The sequence below is a fragment of the Leopardus geoffroyi genome, chromosome B3, assembly GCF_018350155.1.
Source record: "Leopardus geoffroyi isolate Oge1 chromosome B3, O.geoffroyi_Oge1_pat1.0, whole genome shotgun sequence".
NCBI lineage: Eukaryota > Metazoa > Chordata > Mammalia > Carnivora > Felidae > Leopardus > Leopardus geoffroyi.
This window is the reverse complement of record NC_059337.1, coordinates 113269224-113289218: the sequence shown is the minus strand read 5'-3', so window position 1 is coordinate 113289218 and position 19995 is coordinate 113269224. Positions and strand designations below refer to the sequence as shown.

At 37.9% G+C, this 19995-nt stretch overlaps 2 protein-coding genes across 33 annotated transcripts in view; both read right to left on the bottom strand.

Annotated features, from left to right (window-relative positions):
- Nucleotides 1-6507, bottom strand: part of GARIN2 (golgi associated RAB2 interactor family member 2) — a 36077-nt gene extending 29570 nt beyond the window's left edge. For all 10 annotated transcript variants that reach the window (XM_045451311.1, XM_045451313.1, XM_045451316.1 and 7 more), the window contains exon 1: nt 6348-6507. The gene's annotated coding sequence lies outside the window, so the exon portion shown is untranslated. The remainder of the gene's footprint in view (nt 1-6347) is intronic.
- A 7133-nt stretch (nt 6508-13640) lies between these two features.
- Nucleotides 13641-19995, bottom strand: part of GPHN (gephyrin) — a 631205-nt gene continuing 624850 nt past the window's right edge. For all 23 annotated transcript variants that reach the window (XM_045451302.1, XM_045451293.1, XM_045451291.1 and 20 more), the window contains 2 exons: nt 15736-15832; nt 13641-14636 (listed from right to left, as the gene is read on the bottom strand). In XM_045451302.1, coding sequence (XP_045307258.1) covers nt 14503-14636; nt 15736-15832 — 231 coding nt within the window. In that variant the 3' untranslated portion in view covers nt 13641-14502. The remainder of the gene's footprint in view (nt 14637-15735; nt 15833-19995) is intronic.

Here is a 19995-nt window from a genome sequence, read left to right as displayed (position 1 = left end):
GTGAACCTGAAACTATAAAATTACTTAAAAAATAGGAAGTAATTTCTTTGACATCAGCTGTAGAAATATTTTTCCAGATATGTCTCCTCTGGCAAGGGAAACAAAAGCAAAGTTAAACTATCAGGACTACACCAAAACAAAAAGCAAAAAACAAACAAACAAACAAACAAAAACAAAAATAAAAACAAACCCAAACCCAAACCAACCCCCTCCCTCCCCTCCCCAAATCAACAAAACAAGGCAACCTGCTGCATGGAAGAATTTATTTGCAAGTCATATATCCAATAAGATGTTAATACCTAAAATATTTAAAGAATTTATACACCTCAACACACACACACACAAAAAACCCAATTAAAAACTGGGCAAAGGACTTGAATAAACGTTTTTCCAAAGACATTCAGATGGCCAAAAACACGTGAAAAGATGCTCAACATCAGTAATCATCAGAGAAATATAAATTAAAACTATAAGGAGATATAACTGTACATGTGTCAAAATGGCTAAAATAAAAAAGACAAGAAATAACAAGTGTTGGTGAGAATATGGAGAAAAAGGAACCCACATGCACTGTTGGTGTGAATGCAAATTGGTACAGGCACTGTGAAAAACAGTATGGAGATTTGTCAAAAAATTAAAAATAGAATTACCATTTGATTCCACTAATGAGTATTTTTACCCAAAGAAAACAAAAACAGGAATTCAAAAAGGCATATGCACCTTTATGTTTATTGCAGCATTATTTACAAAAGCCAAGTTGTGGAAGCAACCCAAGTGCCCAATGATAGATGAATGAATAAAGATGTATATGTATATATACAATAGAATATTACTCAGCCATAAAAAAGAATGAGATCTTGCCCTTTGCAACAACATGGATGGACCTAGAGGGTATAATGCTAAATGAAATAAGTCATTAGAGAAAGACAAATACCATATGCTTATATGTGGAATAATTTAAGAAGCAAAACAGACAAAGAAAACAAAAAAGCAGATTCTTAAATATGGAGACCTGGTGGTTGCCAGAGTGAAGTGAATAGGGGGATGGATGAAATAGGTGATGGGGATTAAGAATACACTTATCTTTTTTTTTAAATTTTTTTAAAAAAAATCTTTATTTTTGAGAGAAAGAGACAGCATGCGAGCAGGGGAGGAGCAGAAAGAGAGGGGGACACAGAATCTGAAACAGGCTCCAGGCTCTGAGCTGTCAGCATAGAGCCTGACGCGGGGCTCGAACTCACCAACCGTGAGATCATGACCTGAGCTGAAGTCGGACACTCAACCAACTGAGCCACTCAGTTGCCCCTCTTTTTTTTTTTTTTTAAGTTTATTTATTTATGAGAGAGAGAGAGAGAGTGTGTGCGCGGGGTAGGTGCAGAAAGAGAGGCAGAGAGAGAATCCTGAGCAGGCTCCGAACTGTCAGCACAGAGCCTGACACGGGGCTCGATTTCACAAACTGTGAGCTCATGACCTGAGTTGAAATCAAGTCAGGTGCTTAACTGACTGAGCCACCCAGGCATCCCAAGAATACACTTATCTTGATGAGCACTGAGAAATGTATAGAATTGTTGAATCATTATATTGTACACCTGAAATATAACACTGTATATTAATTTATACTTGGATAAAAATAAAATGTGTTTCTAATGATAATCTGAAAACATTTTGTTGATACCTTCTGATGTGGTCAAGAAAGTTCCAGTATAAAACTTGCAGAAGACCTGTCAGAGTTTAGGAAGAAGTTCCCAGAGACTGGAGTGGAGCACTCTTTTAAGAAATGCACAGAGGATGACAGAATAGAGTATGACAGACATTGTGTGGAAAACTTCTAAGTAATGAGAAAGCATTTAATTGTGTAATTAGCAGCATTTTTTTTCTTTCTCAGTGGTCCATAACATAATGGATATAATAATTGAGGGATCTTAGATCTGATGAAATGCAGTAGTCAACTTCTGCTCATCCAGAAGTGAGTGACAAAGTGCACATTAAAAAAAAAAAAAATCACTCTAAGAAAAGTGACAACCTGCAATGTCTACTGTTAGCAAATTCACGATAATCTGTGGATTCTCTGTGGTCACTAGGACTAGGGAATGCCCTTTCCAGCAGTCATTTATGTGGTCCCCAGGATCCCTTTGATGCAAGAACAGTCCCTCCAGAGAGCAGTCAGTGGACAATCTCCTGAGGGTACAAGTGTAATTGTGAAATTAGGGCCACAGAGAAGGAATTTGCAGTGAATTTGCAGCCACACTGGGCCTTGCCCTTCTCATCCCTTTTGAACTCTGGAACAAAATGGAGATCAGCTAAGGAGCTGAAAATGGAACAGAATCTTTTATCTTCACCTGTGTGGTGTTTGTTTCTAAACATTTGTTCCAGAATTGTTTTGACACTTTTGGATCATGTGTATAGATGGTAAAAATAAATGTGTGAATTTTAACTGGTTTTGTTGTAACTGTCATTCGAGATTACCAATCTGTCCACCACAAACCCTGCCCACACCTCTCCAATTATCCTGGTAATGAGCTGAGACTGCACTGTTCTTGAGACATATGAATTGTTCTGTGAAACCAATTTTGGCTAAACACACACACCACCACATATTTTGTCAAAGATCCCAAAGCATAATCATCAACTGTTAAATTAACTATTTAGGGGCGCTTAGGTGACTCTGTCAGTTAAGCATCCGACTGCAGCTCAGGTCATGATCTCATGATCGTGAGTTCAAGCCCTGCGTCGGGCTCTGTGCTGACAGCTCAGAGCCTGGAGCCTGCTTTGGATTTTGTGTCTCCCTCTTTCTCTGCCCTGTTCACACTCTGTCTCTCTCTTAAAAATAAATAGACATTCAAAAAAGTTAAAGAAGACCCTATTTAGTAGGTTTACTCTCAATATCTGGAGATAGTACTAAAGTTTTGGTATATATATATCTTTTTAGTTTTATAAATATATATTTATATAATATGTAAAATACACAATGTTGTATGTTAGATATATACATTGTGTATTACATATAATACATATTAATATTTTCCTATAACATTAAATATTTTAAAAGCAGGAGTTACCAATCATGGTGTGGACCTATTTGGAACATCACAATCTTCTGTAAGATGTACCAAAATTAATTGTGCCCAGTGGCTAAGCTGATGCTTGAGAAATGAGTTTCTCTTAAAAAGCAGTAGATAATTCATGGCCCTCACTCTGATAAGTTCCCTGTGCTCTGCTGTGCTTTCCTGTGGGAAGACCAGAACAGCCTGATAGCTCATAGCCCCCAGCCCTCTTATCCAATTAGCAACCCTTACTGAGATATTGTTATTAATTACAATGATTCAAAATAATTCTAATTTGTGTGGGCTGGACTTTTCCAGATATTTTTGTTCTCTTAATAATTTTACTTATGGATCAGTTTCTAATATAGCTTTATTGAGATATTGAGATATAATTTACATAGTATCAACTTCACTCATTTCAATGATTTTTAGTGTATTTACAGAATTGTACAGCCATCACCATAATCTCACTTTAGAACATTTCCATCATTTCCATGGATACATTTTTTTCCCCTCAGAAAGTTTTACATCTATTTGTTTTTGAGAGAGGGACAGAGCACAAGTGGGGGAGGGGCAGAGAGAGAAGGAGACAGAGAATCCAAAGCAGGCTCCAGGCTCTGAGCTGTCAGCACAGAGCTTGACGCGGGGCTCAAACTCACAAACTGTGAGATCATGACCTGAGCTGAAGGCGGATGCTTAACCGACTGAGCCACCCAGGTGCTCCTCCATGGATACATTTTTAATAAGGATAAATGTAGATAACGAAGCATAAATTCCTATGCATTTATGCTTCTCTTGCATTGCCCTGTGACCACTGCAGTTTAGAGAATGATATGACCACAATCATTATGATGAGAAATCTGAGCAGAGAGATGTTGCAAGTGAAATTTGCAACAGTGTTACTCATATTAATGAGTACACCATTTGTAGATTCCACATAAATATTTTAAAAATAAAGCGAGGCTTATTTATGCAAATTCTTTATGGAAGTTCATACTATCTTGCTTTATTAACATTACATGTACAATAAAGGTCTGCAGTATAAAACTCATAAATAAAAAGTAAATTTTAGTATTAAAAAACGTTGATCACATCAAAGGGCCAGTGAATGTATATGTTATAGAATTACAATAAATACGTTTTGGATGAATGTGTGAAATAGAGCAGAGAAACAAAGCAGACTTGCTATAGGGCATCAGGGGAACCTGGCTTCATTTCACACATACACAGAATCTTTTGTTATAACTTGTTCTACAAGGATTGTGTATTCATTTTCACAATCACAGTTTATGTTTTTGTGATAATTTATGCCTTTCCCTAGGCTCAATAAATGTTTTCTACATCTAATTAAGCAAGTATTGTACGGGGAGAGCGTGTATAAGGGTTTTAACTGTGTTACAGAGCGTGAAGGAATCTAATTGTATTTGAGATGGACCCTAACTTATCCTGTCACAAGCAGATTCTTTACATTCTTTGTTATTTCTTTTAATTAGTGCCCCCTCCCCCCATCCTCTTTTCTCTCTTTTGGCTTTAACCGGATGAAGATTAATTCAGGAGATAGTTACAAAAGGTTGCATTTTTCTGGAGAATTACAATGTGACTGTCATTTGAAAAAGCATTGTTGGCTACTTTTAGTAAAAAGAAAAGGTAGAGAGATTCCATATTAAATTGGATTACAAATCAGAAACCAATGCCAGCAGTTTAATGGGGACATGAAACACAGAGAGGCAATGAGCTGTATATATTTCAGGGATGGAACTTCTTCAGCTTTGCTCCAGACTTCCCATGACATCACCAGACTTCCTTCTCTGGGTAATGTTTCAAGATGACCAAGGCCCTATTAGGGCTAAGAATAGTGTGGATATGAAGTATATTCACCTGTGGGCGGTGGTGGAATGTCTTGATTTTCCCAGGAATGAATGTAGTCACTGTGGATTTTGTGGACTGGTGACAGTTTGACTTTAATGGAAATTGGGAAAGGGAGGGAGCAGGAGTCTGGGAGCCAACATGGAAATGTTTTCAGGGCCTTTTCTGATCACTTAATTTGGAAGGGTGTCTATAATTCTTTGCTATTTACCATTCCCATTTGATCTTTTCCCACTGGTAGTCTATTATAAAAAATTTTCCAACCTATAGCAAAGTTTTAAGAATTCTATAGTGAGAGGCGCCTGGGGGGCACAGTCGGTTGAGTGTCGCAACTTCGGCTCAGGTCATGATCTCATGGTTCTTTAGTTCAAGCTCTGAGTCGGGCTCGCTGCTGTCAGTGCAGAGCCTGCTTCAGATCCTCTGTCTCCCTCCTCTCTGCACCTCCCCTGCTCATGCTCTCTCTCTGGCTCTCTCAAGAATAAACAAAACAAAACAAAAAGAATTCTATAGTGAACGCCCTTATACTGACCACCTAGATTCTCTTGCCTTTTCTTCTGTGTGCGTTATTTCTCATCTGTAATTACATAAAAGCTCTTAAATGGCAGTGTTTACCCATTACTTGTTCTCTGTGGTACTTGTGCTTTCAGGTTAGTTCTTCATAGCACTTTGAAGCATAACATCTCCTTAGTTTTTTTTTTTAAACATTCTTAACACACTAGTAAACATATTTTTAGGATTGCTGCATCACAATTCTATGTTGCAGTTCTGGCCACCTTTGAGAAGGTTGGACTGTTGTGGACCGCATTCTCCCCATGGGGCTCCCAGCTAATCATTCAGCTTTGAACAGGAAAGCCCTGTATTCTGGATCTTCTCTCCCATTTGAATAATGAAAAGTGACCGTCTTTCCAAAAGTTCATTCAATTCTCACTCAATGAAAGAAAATTGGGGTAATGGTTTGGAAAACCAAAATTAATTAATTAATTAATTTCAAAGTTTATTTATTTATTTTGAGAGAGACAGAGCAAGTGGGGGAGGGGCAGAGAGAATCCCAAGCAGGCTCCGTACTGTCAGCACAGAGCCCCACGCAGGGCTTGAACTCACGAAGCCGTGAGATCATGACCTGAGCTGAAATCAAGAGTGGGACACTTAATAGACTGAGCTACCCAGGCGGCCTAGAAAACCAAAATTTAAAGACAATTAGAAAACTTGCTTTCATTTTAACGCAAATTCTCTATGAAATTATTTTTAAGAAAGATCCAGTAGCTAGAGTTAAGTCTCTGAGCTTTCCTGCTGTTCTGGTTGCAGTATAAGACATGAAACTAGAAGGAAAAGAGGAAGATGGAAAGAAAATAGACATTTTTGCCCTTGAAGTACTTGAATTCATTCAAGTACTATCCATTTCCTTCTTCCTCAGGTTCGCACTGAAATTGTACTTACATAGATGTGAGGCTGAAATAGATCTCTGGAGATCTCTTGGATGTCGAGTAGGAGAATAGTCTCCAAACAGCAGGTTTCCAACTCTTTTCACATTTCTTTGTCAGAAGGTGTTTATGTCTACCAGGTAGGCAACTAACCACTTAGTAAAAGAAGCAGAGGAGGCCACGCTGCTCTGGGCATTGTTCTATTGCTCCTGCATCACAATGTGTTGACATAGTCTCTGAAGTAAGAGAAGAGCTCTGGGAAGGAGCAGCCCTGAACGTCAGCCGCTGAGATCAAGTGTTGCCAGCATTCCCACTGGCAGCTGGGGAGCGGTACTTCTGGTTGTCTGTGAAGTTTACAGAGGCTTCTTTGGAGAAGAAAGTCAACTTAGCAGTAGAATCACCATGGAAAAGATACCATGCTGAGAAAGTTGAAGACACTTTATACTGTTTACCATTCAATTGATAATTCATCAATTTCCTTACATCCCAATTTTCTGAAACTTCAACATAGTTAAATCACTTTGAGCTTCTGTAAAGAAAAGCTTCAAAAGACTGTAGCATTCTTAGAGAGCAGAGGTGTCTTCATGCTTCCAGTGTCTGGTGTATTCTAGACATATCGGGCTCTGCACATATGTGGAGCCTGCTTGGGATTCTCTCCCTCCCTCTCTCTCTGCCACTCCCCCACCTGCTGTCTCTATCTCAAAATAAAGAAACATTAAAAAAAAAAAAAAAAGAGTTCCCAATTGAAAAAAAAAAGGGCATCAGTTCTGGTGATAGCTCTCCACATGTAACTGGTTCAGTCTGCAGACAAGGGCAGTCTCTCCACTCACAGACTCAAAGGTTTCCTGTTACCTTTGCTTTGGATACTCCTTTTCCTGTCTTCTATCCTGAATGTCCTCTTCCGGTTGGAAAACTCTTCCTGTAGTCATATGAGTACTATGGACTAGATTTCTAGTCACCTATTTCTTCATTCAGCCCAGTTATTGCATGATCACCACTTGCCATGTTCCTGTTCTTCCTGCCTCAGGGCCAGGAAACATTTTTCAATAAATATGATCTCCTCTTTTTCCAGGTCAATGTTAATCCTGATGAAAGTCTTTGGTATTATCTCACTTCCATTTTTTTTTTTTTTTTTTTGGCTATTGGTATATTAAAAAGTGAAGAATAGCAAAGGAGGGAAATAATCATGGAATATTTTAAACATTTACCTTTAAAATATTAATGTTTTTAAAACATGCATAGAATATAAAACCATATGTGTAACTTCATTTGGAGATGATGCCACAAGTCAGCATTTGAGGTGCTTTGTCAAAGTGAGGTCCATGACCAATTAGCTTCTATCCTTGTCCCTTCATGAGATGTGTTCACTAACTCATACCTTTATGGGCTCTTCTCTGTTGCATGTTCTAAGCTTGGGATATGAAATTTTCCTGTCAGGTTCTGGCTCTGGCCCCCTGCTGAGTGCTATATAAGGTCAATTCTGTTGGTTTGTTCAGTAATGAGTACCTACCACTTACAGGGCACCATGCATGCTGGGGTTACAAAGAGGAACATCTTTGCCCTCAAGGAACTTACCATCAACTGGGGGAGGGGCCATATAAGCAGACTCTTCCAATGAGATTCAGTGATAAGTAGGAGCATAGGTGAGGGGCACTTAGTCTAGTTTGGAGATTTAAGGGAAGGGTTCTTGGAGGAGTTAATGCCCAAACTAAGCCTTGAAAGAGTAGCCATCTTGTGCAAAGGCACGGAGGCATAAAATGACATGGTTTGAAGGGGTAACTGCAAATTGTCTGGTGTTACATAAAGTTGGAGGGGGGAAAAGTGAAATTGGAGGAGGCAGGGGCTAGGTTCCGGAAGGCTCTGAATGCCCTAACTGGGTTCTTGGACCTCATCTGCTGAAGTAGTTTTCAAACGAAGAGTCTTAGCCTGAGGATATTTGTGTTCTGGATTGATCACTCTAGCAGCAGTGTGAAGGCTGGATATGGGGAGGGCAGTTCTTGGGGCAGAGGAAAGACCGAGGTAGTAGCAGTGAGAATAGAAAAGAGAGGGTTACTTCATAACTATTGGTAGAGTTGACAGAATGTGGTGACGGATTGGACGTGGGGAGTGAGAAGAAGGAATGACTCAGAGGTTTCTGGTTGGGAAACTGGGTAGACCAGAAATCAAAATGCAGACAGAGGAACAGGCTAGAAGGTAGAGAATGAGTTCCTTGTTTGCAAGAATCCTTGTCAAGTATGGTGCCTTGTATTCAATGGGTATTTAGCAAATAATAGACTTTTTTTTTTCCCACCTAAACCTTTAGCGGCTTCCCAATGCTCTTAGCAGATTTGCATTATAAGGTGTGTGTGTTTTTGTATTACACCCAACAGCCTGCATATTTGTGGGCATGATCTGGCTCCATCCTGGCCTCAGTTCCCTCGAATTATATCTCAGACCACACTCCCATCCCTCATCATACTCTGACTCCTTTCTGATGTTGTATTCTTTAAGCCCTTTCCTCTGAAATGCTATTCTCTTAATTATTAACATGTGGGGCTTATTTTCATTCTTTAGATCTGAGCTCAAAAGTCACTTGTTTAGAGAACCCTTCTCCATCACTTGACCAGTGATCGTCTCTCAGCTCCAAATCTACCATTGCATTCTGCACTGTGGTGCTGGGGCTGGAACTCTGCAGTTTTTTGCCAGCTGGCTTCCTGTTAGGTTCAGTAAGAGGTTGCATTAGACTGCAGGGAGCTTGGAAAGCAGAGGGAAGGAAGAAGGAACTGGTGGTCCTTCCTGTTCCCTGTTTGTTTCTGTCAGTGTTGCCCTGGCAACAGCAACCGGTTCTAGCCTCCATTTTTTCCCCCCAACTCAGAATAAGCAGCTGGGCAGTGCCCACTCCTTAAAAGGTTGAATCCTAGCTCCAAAGGCTCTGACTTCTGAGCTTCTAGATTCTGATTACTCTAAACTCTTCCTCCTGCCACCCAGACCCAGTTGTGATAGTTGCTTCCTGTAGTTATTCCTCTGACATCTTAATGTTTCCTTTGTGCTTTTCCAGGTCTCTAACACCTATTTAACTTACTCCTACATTAAAGTTTCATAGTGTGATTTCTCCCTTTTTTATTAATGGCTGCACCCTGACACAGCCACCAAATATGATTTAGGCCTCTACCCAGTTAATCTCTAACATATTGGATTTTCTTCATAGACTTTTCATAATCTGTATTTCAAATAATTTTTTTTCTCAAAATCTATCTCCTCTACTTGGATGTCAGAGTCTTTGTCTCACTCATCACTGTATCCTCAGTGCCAAGCATGGAGGCTGGAACACTGCAGGGACTTAATAAAGCCTTGTTAAATAAATTATTGAGTTATTGCAAAAGTACTACAGGAGAAATATTGGTAACTGACCATACAAAATGGCCAAAATCAAGCAACTCTTTAGCCTTTTGTCTCTAGACCAAGTTATTGATGAACATTATAACAATGTAATTCTCTGTTAGAGTCCAGCTTAATGCTTGTTATAAGCATGTTAGAATGCAATGTATTATTTAACTCAGATCCATCATCATTGGTATAACAAGATACATAGTTTATTTGATTTGAATTCTGTACTTACACAAATGTCCACTTTCTATATTTGGGAATGATAAAGACTTACCTTATTATATAGAGTTTCATGAAGATCAGGAATTGGTTGTGGGTCAGATCCACAAAGTTTTCTCATTAGCAAATAATTTAAAAAATGAAAGCCATCCGAAGAATCCACTTGTTGTACATGCAACATCACTTAATAGCATTTACTTGGTGCAATTAATGTGCTTATGTTCTTTTTCTCATTGTGTGATATAGTTTGAGACAACTAAAACATAGAACCAAAAAAGTAGGTTAAAAAAGAACTGCTTGACTTCCATATAGTTATAAGCAAGAATCTGAAGACATCATCTATAGTCTTTTATTTAAGTATCAACTAAGACAAAAAAGGGTAACACATCATGCATGTGTAATTCTAAAATAACTTAGATCAAATAAATGCAAATAGATTAAATGACATTGATTCCCACTGTGCCAAGTAGAACCATTTCATTGAATCTTAAATTTTAAATTAAATTTCCCTTGTATCTACTTCAAATACACTCATTTTTTTTTTCTCTTTTCTAACTCAGAAGGAAAAAATGTTCCATTTCTACTCCAGGTTAATTAGACCCCAAGCATCCTTAAATCCAGCCCTTTCTTCCTTTTCTTTCTCCATCTGGAACCTTACTTTTGCATTTTTAATATGCTCACTATTGTTTTCCTCCTTTCTCAAAACTCACAAACAAAAATCTTTCTTCTGCCTTGTTATCAGTTCAAACTACCATCCAAGTATCTATCTTTTCTCATGTACAAGTTCCAAATAATTCATATTCACAGAGCCTATTTTGCAATCTGGCTTTTGTCCTCAATCCACTATTCAAATTGCACTCTTGCAGCTCACAAATGATTGCCTAATCAGCAAATCTTTTTGAGCCTTCATGCTTGACATTTTTGTTTTTGACAGTTGATTATCCTTCCTTCTTGAAACTCTCCTTGGCTTTGGGGATATTGCACTACTTGGTTCCTCCTCTTCAGCAAACTGCTCTTTTTTTCATTCCACTCATGGTCTTTTCTGTCCAACTCTTTAAACTAAGGAGCTCCCCAAGGCCCTCTCCTCTTCTCCTGTTAATCTTTCCCAACCACCCTTATGTTTCAAATACCACTGCCATGTGAACGATCCCCAAGATTACACCCAGACAGTATCTCTTTTGTGAACTCCTAACCTATGCTTTCAAATGCCAACAGGACATATCTACCTTAGTATTCCTCTACCATCTCAAATACGTATCCAAACTCATCATCTCCTCCCAAAAATTCTTTTTCTTTTTGCTAATGGTTTAACATTTTCTCAGCCAAGATGTAGGACTTTGATTCATCTCTTACTCCTACTAACTTCCCTTCCAAAACTTGAAATCAGTAACAAAATTCTTTCCATTCTTTATGTTCAGAAGTACATTGATCTGTTGTGATCTCCCCATCACCATCACTTCCACCACTAAGGTTAAGGCTGTCATCACCCCTCACCACCAGATCACTTCTTAACTGGTGTCTCATTCCAGTTTCTCCTCAATCCAATCTGTCCTCCTCAATGCTGCCAGGCCATTTTCCCTAAAAAGACAGTTCTGATCCGAACACTTCCCTGATCAGGAGTCTCTAACAGTTTGATTATCTCTAGAATAGATCTAGATTCCCTAACCTGGTTTTCAAGAACTTCATAGTTTGGCCTCAAACATGTACTTTTTTGGTCTTACAAATGTATCAATTTTGTTTCTGTAACTTGGTGTTTAAGAGTATGGACTCTGGGGACACCTGGGTGGCTCAGTTGGTTAAATGTTAAATTCTTGATTTTGGCTCAGGTCATGATCCCAGGGTGTGAGATGGAGCCCGGCATCGAGTTCCAGGCTGGGAGTGGAGCCTGCTTAAGATTCTCTCTCTCTCTCTCTCTCTCAAGAAAAAAAAAAAAAAAGAAAGAAAGAAAAAGAAAAAGAAAAAGAAAAAGAAAAAGAAAAAAAAAAAGAGAGTATGGACTCTGAAGGCAGATTGCTAAGTTCAAATCCTAGCTCTTTCTCTAACTAGTTATGTGACCTTGGACAAGTTTCTTAACTTCTTTGTGCCTCAGTTTCCTCATCTATAAATAGAAATAATAAATAATAGCACTAATTCTGTTGTGAAAATTAAACATATGAAAAGTGCTTAGAAATTTTGCCTGGCATATAGTAAATTCTGTATTACGTGTTTCATTGAACAAATATTTACTGATATTTACACATGTGTATATATGTCAGGAACTTCTCTAAGGACCCGGGGATAATACCAGTGAACAAAATAAACAAAAATCTTTGCCCTGTGGAACTTCCATTCTATAATAAAAATGATTATTATCAATTGTCCATAATTCTATTTCTGCAATACCTTTCCTCTTGCATCATCATCATCATTAAAATTCTACCCTTCCTTCAAGATCCACCAAAATGCCACCCTGCCCCTTGAAATGTTAACCTTATATGAGATTCTCATTTGAACTCCTCCAATTCTTTAAATCTGAATTATAGCATTTATCACATTTATCACATATATTATCAAATATCAACCATATTAAATCTTATAGTTCCTTGTACAGTTTTATTTCCCTTGATGCAGTATAGTGTCAGCTGTTATTCCTTTCATCCTTGTAAATAGTAGCAGGATGTACCTTGCACCCAAGCACATAGTAGATGCTCAATGAATGAATGAATGTAGGCAAAGAATACTTTACATGATCTTTCATTTAACTTCTAGTGATTAATCTTATGTTCTTTAACTGAAAATATAAAAGATTTAAAACATAGATCATTTTATTTTCAACTCGGGAAATATCAGATATCAATATCAAATTTTCCTTGTTTACTACTTGGCTTTATTCACCATCATCATTTGGGACCTTATTCACTAGTAGCCCAATTTTTGGTGTTTGCTTTGCTATGTATACCCTATAGGATATTTAATGTCCCTTGTTATCACCAGTTAGAAAGTGCCTTTAAGTTTTTACTACAGGAGCCAAGTGGATAAAGTATATTTTATTTGCATATTTTCCATGTGTAGCACAGAATTTTCCCATTTCTCACTGCCTTCCTAACATGAAAAAATTTCCAGTTACTCATCTGCAATACTGTGGTTCATTAGTTCTTGTTTTTCCTCCATTCCAAAGAACTGTAGATGTCTAAAATTTGTTTTTATTGCATCTCTAATAAGAAATTAGTTTCTTTTCCTCAGTATCAAGTTTCTTCCCTCTAAATTTGCTTGCTATTCTCTATCCATGACGGGAAAGACCAGACTGACTATAGGTTGTCTTGTACTTTCTAATTTGTATTTTCACAATGCTGTAGATCACAACGCTATGATAAAATGCAGAATATATTAAAAAAAATTTTTTTAATGTTTACTTATTTTTGAGAGAGAGAGAGAGAGCATGAACAGGGGAGGGGTGGAGAGAGGGAGACACAGTATCCGAAGCAGGCTCCAGCCTCAAAGCTGTCAGCACAGAGCCTGAGGTGGGGCACAAACCCTTGAACCGTGAGATCATGACCTGAGCTGAAGTCAGATGTTGAACCGACCGAGCCACCCAGGCTCCCCAGAATATATTATACTACATTTCAATCACCTTTACACCACTTACCCTTGCCACATTATCTTAACTATTCCTTTTATCCAAGCAGAATCCCATCAGAATGGCATGACAATCTTCTGTTTTTTAATAACACGCCAACACAATAGATTTTTAAATAATGATCAAGGATTTTTTTTATTCATTAAGTTTCAGTATCATTACAGAAAATGTTATGGTACAGAGTTGTTCAACATTATTTTTTCTTTGCTCTTGATTTCCACATGAATGCTGGTAACACTAATATCTGTACAAGATCAGTCTTTGATTTTATTTTTTGTTCTGTACAATTTTAAATGTATTGGTTAAAAAGGCTGTCAGCACTTAAGGAAGCATTTTTCCCCCAGTTTGTTTATTCAAATAAAAGGTATCCAGTTACCGCCCCAGAGTACTGTGCCATGAGGCTACCGGGGTGAGGCGCCTCCCGGGCGCTCTGCAGGTGAGGGTGCTCCCTGCAGCAGGGCTGGGCCTCCACCCGGTCACTCTTCTGTTGGCACTGTGCACATAAACACGATACATGATAAAGAACAAGCAAAAGCTCTCTGAAAAGCGGTTATGAAGCATACTAAGAAGGGAAATCCGAGTGTCGCCTACGCTAGTATAAATAAGCAGACAGCCTTGATTAAGAGCATAATTAGTTGTATTTTAAAGATGAGAAAAACACAAGTTCTGCAGGCACCTACTGCTGTCTACTAAAAGCTATCGCTATCAGACCTAGCATTGAACACACAAAGCAATTTGCAAGAAAGAAAAAATTTGCTTTGATATAATCAGAATAGAGTTGTCTGTTAAGATTTATTTTTAGGTGTTTTTTCTTTAAAAGGTATTTAAATTCTTTTGAAATATAGTTCAAGATGTTGACTATACAGATCAACTTTTATCCAGATCAGAAAAACTAGCTGTGCCGTTGCATATTACAGGATACAGTCAATGATATGTGGACATGCATCAAAGCTTTCTCCCTCTGGGACCATCATAGCCGTCCGATGACCATGACATCCACCACCTCGCCCTTGTGGAGTTCCACGTACTGCTCTGTCTTTGGAGGTAGCATCAACAAGCCATTGGCGCTGCGCATGCTCATCAGACGGCTGCTCATCTGGTTACCTAGAAAGAAATATCTCATTACAGCAGCATAAGCAGCACACTGTGTACATTTGGAGCCCTTGCGGTTCTTTTCAAAATAAACACCCATGAACAGAAACACAGGTCTTCAAGAGGAAGAGAGAAGATCGGACTTCCCAGTCCCTTTTCCAGGTGGCCTTGCTACTGTATCCTACTACCTTCTCACTAAACTCTAAAAATAAACAGCAGAAATTATTGCCTAAAAAGAATAAAATAGGATTTTATAGCATTATGCAAAACGCCATAGAATTTCTCAGTTCAGGCTAAAAAATGTTATGTGTGTCTGAAAAGAGAGGTTTTTAAAACTTATTTAAAACAAGATAATAATAGCAGTGGCTACCACTTTTTTTAGTATTTATTAAGTACCAGACAGTGTGGTGGGCATTTTACTTAACTATCTTATTTACTTTGCACAAGACTCAAAAGAGGTTAGGTAATTTGCCTACAGTCCTACTAACTAGTTGGTGGCCAATTTGAATGTAAGTCTGGGGGAGACACTGCCTATGTACTTATTCCCTCTGTTAACTGATGTTTGCACTTGATAGGACCTTTGTTTAGAGGGTAATACAGTTTTCTGGAGACACATCAGAAGTTATATAACTATGACTAGAATACTTGGGGATAAAAGTTTAAAGTCTAGAGGCGGTAACTATAGAATACTTGAGTTATCAATATTGATTTCTCAGTGCTTAAAATTTACCAATATTTAAGGTATAGTAGAGGCTACAGAGGATCACATTATAATTGAGCTTTAATCTCACATTTCAGAGTAGCATAGTCATAGTACAACCAAAGTTGTGCTCAGAATTTAGAGGTTGAACAAATAGACAAAAATCTTCCATAATTCTAAATTTGTGTTTATCTAGAAAATATGGCTCCATGGAATAAGTAAAATTTTGTTTTTACTCTTATTTTCTTCTTATGCTATACCATTAGGGAATAATTTAACTCATCTAATCTTTCAAAAAGGAAAATGTACAACAATTACTAAATTAGGTGTACCCAAAGAAGGGGTTATGCATAAATTTTGTGTTTTAATGGGATACATGGATAGACATACCCACAGATGTGAATGACTAACCTGTGCTCTGTGCCCAAGGCAGTGGTTCTTGGTGATGCCAAGTCAATATACAGCGATGGTATTCTGGGCGAGGATCCAGTTTTACATCACATGATAACTATAGAATATAGAGTAAATGAAAACAAACTTGATCACCTGATCATCTCTTAAAACTACAGGGTGGTGGAAATTGTGCAAAGAATAAAGTAGACGTGGAAAATATCTTGGCATTCTGCTGTTCCAACCTCTACCACCTTATGTTCTTAATACAGAAGTCCAGAAGTTGGGTTGTTCCAGTGAAAAGAGAAGACTAAGAAGTTGGTATTCACAGTGGGGAAAAGGGCAGATGAAAAAGAGAAGGTCTATTTTTGAAGTCTAATTTTATGGGTTGATAGCACAGGTACCTCTGACCTATGAATTGAGAAAGCGGATATTTTAACACCGAAAAATAAAAGAAATAGACCTAAAGAAACAAGCTCAATATCTATTTATATGTACGTCCATCCATCCATCCATCCATCCATCCGTCCATCCACCCGTCTGTCCATCTAATAAATATTTACTGAGGCACTCTTCAGCTACCAATTCATAGACCTATCTTTAACATAAAAGGGACGCTTTCTTTTACTCCTGAATATTCCCCATGTCCCAATACTGACCATACAATCTCTTTCAGGCAAATAAAAGTAGTCTCTACTAAAAGTTATACCATTTTTGTTTAGCCACATCACTGGTAATAAAAGAATTATGGAATGGCATCTTTCATATCTTTCCATTAAGGATGAAAACCTTTCTAATATAGCAACTTCAGTTTACACATGCAATGTAGAATGACTAATCAACCTTTAACCTAGAGCCATTAAAAAAATCTATTTCATTAAATTCATCCTGAAATCTGATAAATCAAAGTGATAATGTCTTGGTAGTAGGTACCTAAGAGGTATTCCTTGAACAAGTTTATATAGTGTATAATTATGGACGATAGCCTATCAAAGATTAGTTCAATTTTGGTGAATATAAGACTTGTTCCAGTGTATGAGAATTAACATTTTCCATTAGCACAATAATCATTGAAGTTACTCTACCTTAAAATGGAAGAGAAACCTTTTATTCAACTAGAACAGGTATTGCTTAGATCAAATGATTCAATTACAGCTTGAATATCCTAGAAATTTTTGTATTTTCATTTTCATTTGTTTCCATATATTTTTTAATTTCTTTTCTAATTGGCTGGTGGACCCATTCATTCTTTAGTAGGATGTTCTTTAACCTCCATGCTTTTGGAGGTTTTCCAGACTTTTTCCTGTGGTTGATTTCAAGTTTCATAGCATTGTGATCTGAAAGTGTGCATGGTATGATCTCAATTCTTTTATATTTATTGTGGGCTGTTTTGTGACCCAGTATGTGATCACAGGAAACCATCAAAACCATAGAGGAGAAAGCAGGAAAAAACCTCTTTGACCTCAGCCACAGCAATTTCTTACTCAACACATCTCCAAAGGCAAGGGAATTAAAAGCAAAAATGAACTATTGGGACCTCATCAAGATAAAAATCTTCTGCACTGTAAAGGAAATAATCAACAAAACTAAAAGGCAACCAACGGAATGGGAAAAGATATTTGCAAATGACATATCAGATAAAGGGCTAATATCTAAAATCTACAAAGAACTCACCAAACTCCACACCTGAAAAACAAATAATCCAGTGAAGAAACGGGCAGAAGACATGAATAGACACTTTCCCAAAGAAGACATCCAGATGGCCAACAGACACATGAAAAGATGCTCAACGTCACTCCTCATCAGGGAAATACAAATCAAAACCACACTGAGATACCACCTCACGCCGGTCAGAGTGGCTAAAATGAACAAATCAGGAGATTCTAGAAGCTGGCGAGGATGTGGAGAAACAGGGACCCTCCTGCACTGTTGGTGGGAATACAAACTAGTACAGCCGCTCTGGAAAACAGTGTGGAGGTTCCTCAAAAAATTAAAAATAGATCTACCCTATGACCCAGAAATAGCACTGCTAGGAATTTCCCCAAGGGATACAGGAGTGCTGATGCATAGGGGCACTTGTACCCCAATGTTTATAGCAGCGCTTGCAACAATAGCTAAATTATGGAAAGAGTCTAAATGTCCATCAACTGACGAATGGATAAAGAAGATGTGGTTTATATATACAATGGAATACTATTTGGCAATGAGAAAGAATGAAATCATGCTATTTGCAGCAATGTGGATGGAACTGGAGGGTATTATGCTAAGTAAAATAAGTCATACAGAGAAAGACAGATACCATATGTTTTCACTCATATGTGGATCCTGAGAAACTTAACAGAAGACCATGGGGGGAGGGGAAGGGGAAAAAAAATAAAGTTACAGAGAGGTAGGGAGGCAAACTCTAAGAGACTCTTAAATACTGAGAACAAACTGAGGGTTGATGGGGAGCCAGGGGAGAGGGGAAAGTGGGTGATGGGCATTGAGGAGGGCACCTGTTGGGATGAGCACTGGGTGTTATAAGGAAATCAATTTGACAATAAATTATATTTAATAATAATAAAAAAGAATATCCTAGAAATTTTGATTCAGGTAAATCTATCACCAATCTATTCTGGTTACTCTGTTTTTTAAACATTCTAATTATTCACTCTGACAGTCCTTGCTTTTCCTCTGGAATCCAGAATAAAATTCAATGCTGAAGTGTTTTTCCTTGGCTAAATCATACTAAACTCTTTCAGTTGATATTGCTTATGTTTATACTCTGTTTCGTATCTACTGAGGGGTAACTTGCCATTATTCCTGAATTATTGTGTGCCTAGCTAAGGGCAAAAATGTCTCTCTCTCTTTCAATCTGTGTATGGGGGTTCTCCAGAATTAAACTACAAGACTATTCCCGTGGCTGTGTTATTTGTTAGGTGTCTGAGCAGGTTTTCACCTGGCAAAGGCACTGATTGGCTCATGGTAGTACGAGAGAACAAATACTAGAATGGGGTGATATCTGACCTCCGCCTTCTACTCCCAGGTGTACCGTTAACTGGCATGCTATGTTAGGAAATTATTTTGCTTTCCTATACCTGTTTGTTTATCTACAAAATGGGGTTGTTTGTTTTAAAGGAAGATATTTATGTTAATTTAAAGAACAAGAATCAATTGCATCAAATTGAGGTGAATACAATTTTTTTTGTAGCCTTACAAACAGCTGTTCCTTTTGCTGAGATGAAACCGACTAGATTTTTATGGTATTTTATGAAAATGCAGAATACTTTATTAACCAATATATTTAGCTGTACTGATATTATAGTTCTGGCATATTATATCACTTAGCTTAAGAAATCACTTATTTACTATGAGTGTCAGTGCTTACATGAATGATGTACCATGAGGAAACACAAAACACATTTTTTTTGGGTGAAAAAGTTGATGCTTCACTTTTTAAAAAAAAAATGTTTGTTTATTTATTTATTTTGAAGGAGAGAGAGAGAGAGAGAGGGAGCAAGCATGAATGGGAGAGGTGCAGAGAGAGCAAGATAGAGACAGAGAATCCCAAGCAGACTCCGTGCTGTCAGTGCAGAACACAATGCGGGGCTTGATCCCATGATCCATGAGATCATGATCTGAGCCGAAATCAAGAGTCAGATGCTTAACTGACTGGGCTCCCAAGACACTCCTGATGTTTCACCTTTGAGGACTTCTATTCGTTCAAAACTAGAGTGGGCTATGGACTAAGACTATTTCCTCTGTTTCTTTTCAAGTATTTTTCTGACATGCAGTAGTCACTCAAGAGATAAAACTGGGGGTGCCTGGGTGGCTCAGCAGGTTAAGTGTCCCACTCTTGACTTCAGCTCAGGTCATGATCTCAGTTTGTGGGATCGAGCCCTGTGTTGGGCTCTGCACTGACACCATGGAACCTGCTTGGGAGTCTCTCTCTCCTTCTCTCTCTGCCCCTTCCCTTTGCTTGTGTGCATGCGGTCTCTCTCTCTAAATAAATAAACATTAAAAAAGAGGTAAAACTGTATTATGTGGTATAGTATCGTATATGTTCTACATGTAAATGTTTAAGGGAGAAAATTAGAGGAAAAAAAAGGTCAACAGAATGAGGAAATAAGCCACAAACTGGGAAAAAATATTTGTAAAAGACATCTGATGGATGTCTGCTTTCCAAATTATACAAAAAATTCTTAAAATTCATTAACAAACAACTTGATTAAAAAATGGGCAAAAGGCCTGAACAGATATCTCATCAAAGAAGATATACAGATGGCAAGTAAACATTGAAAG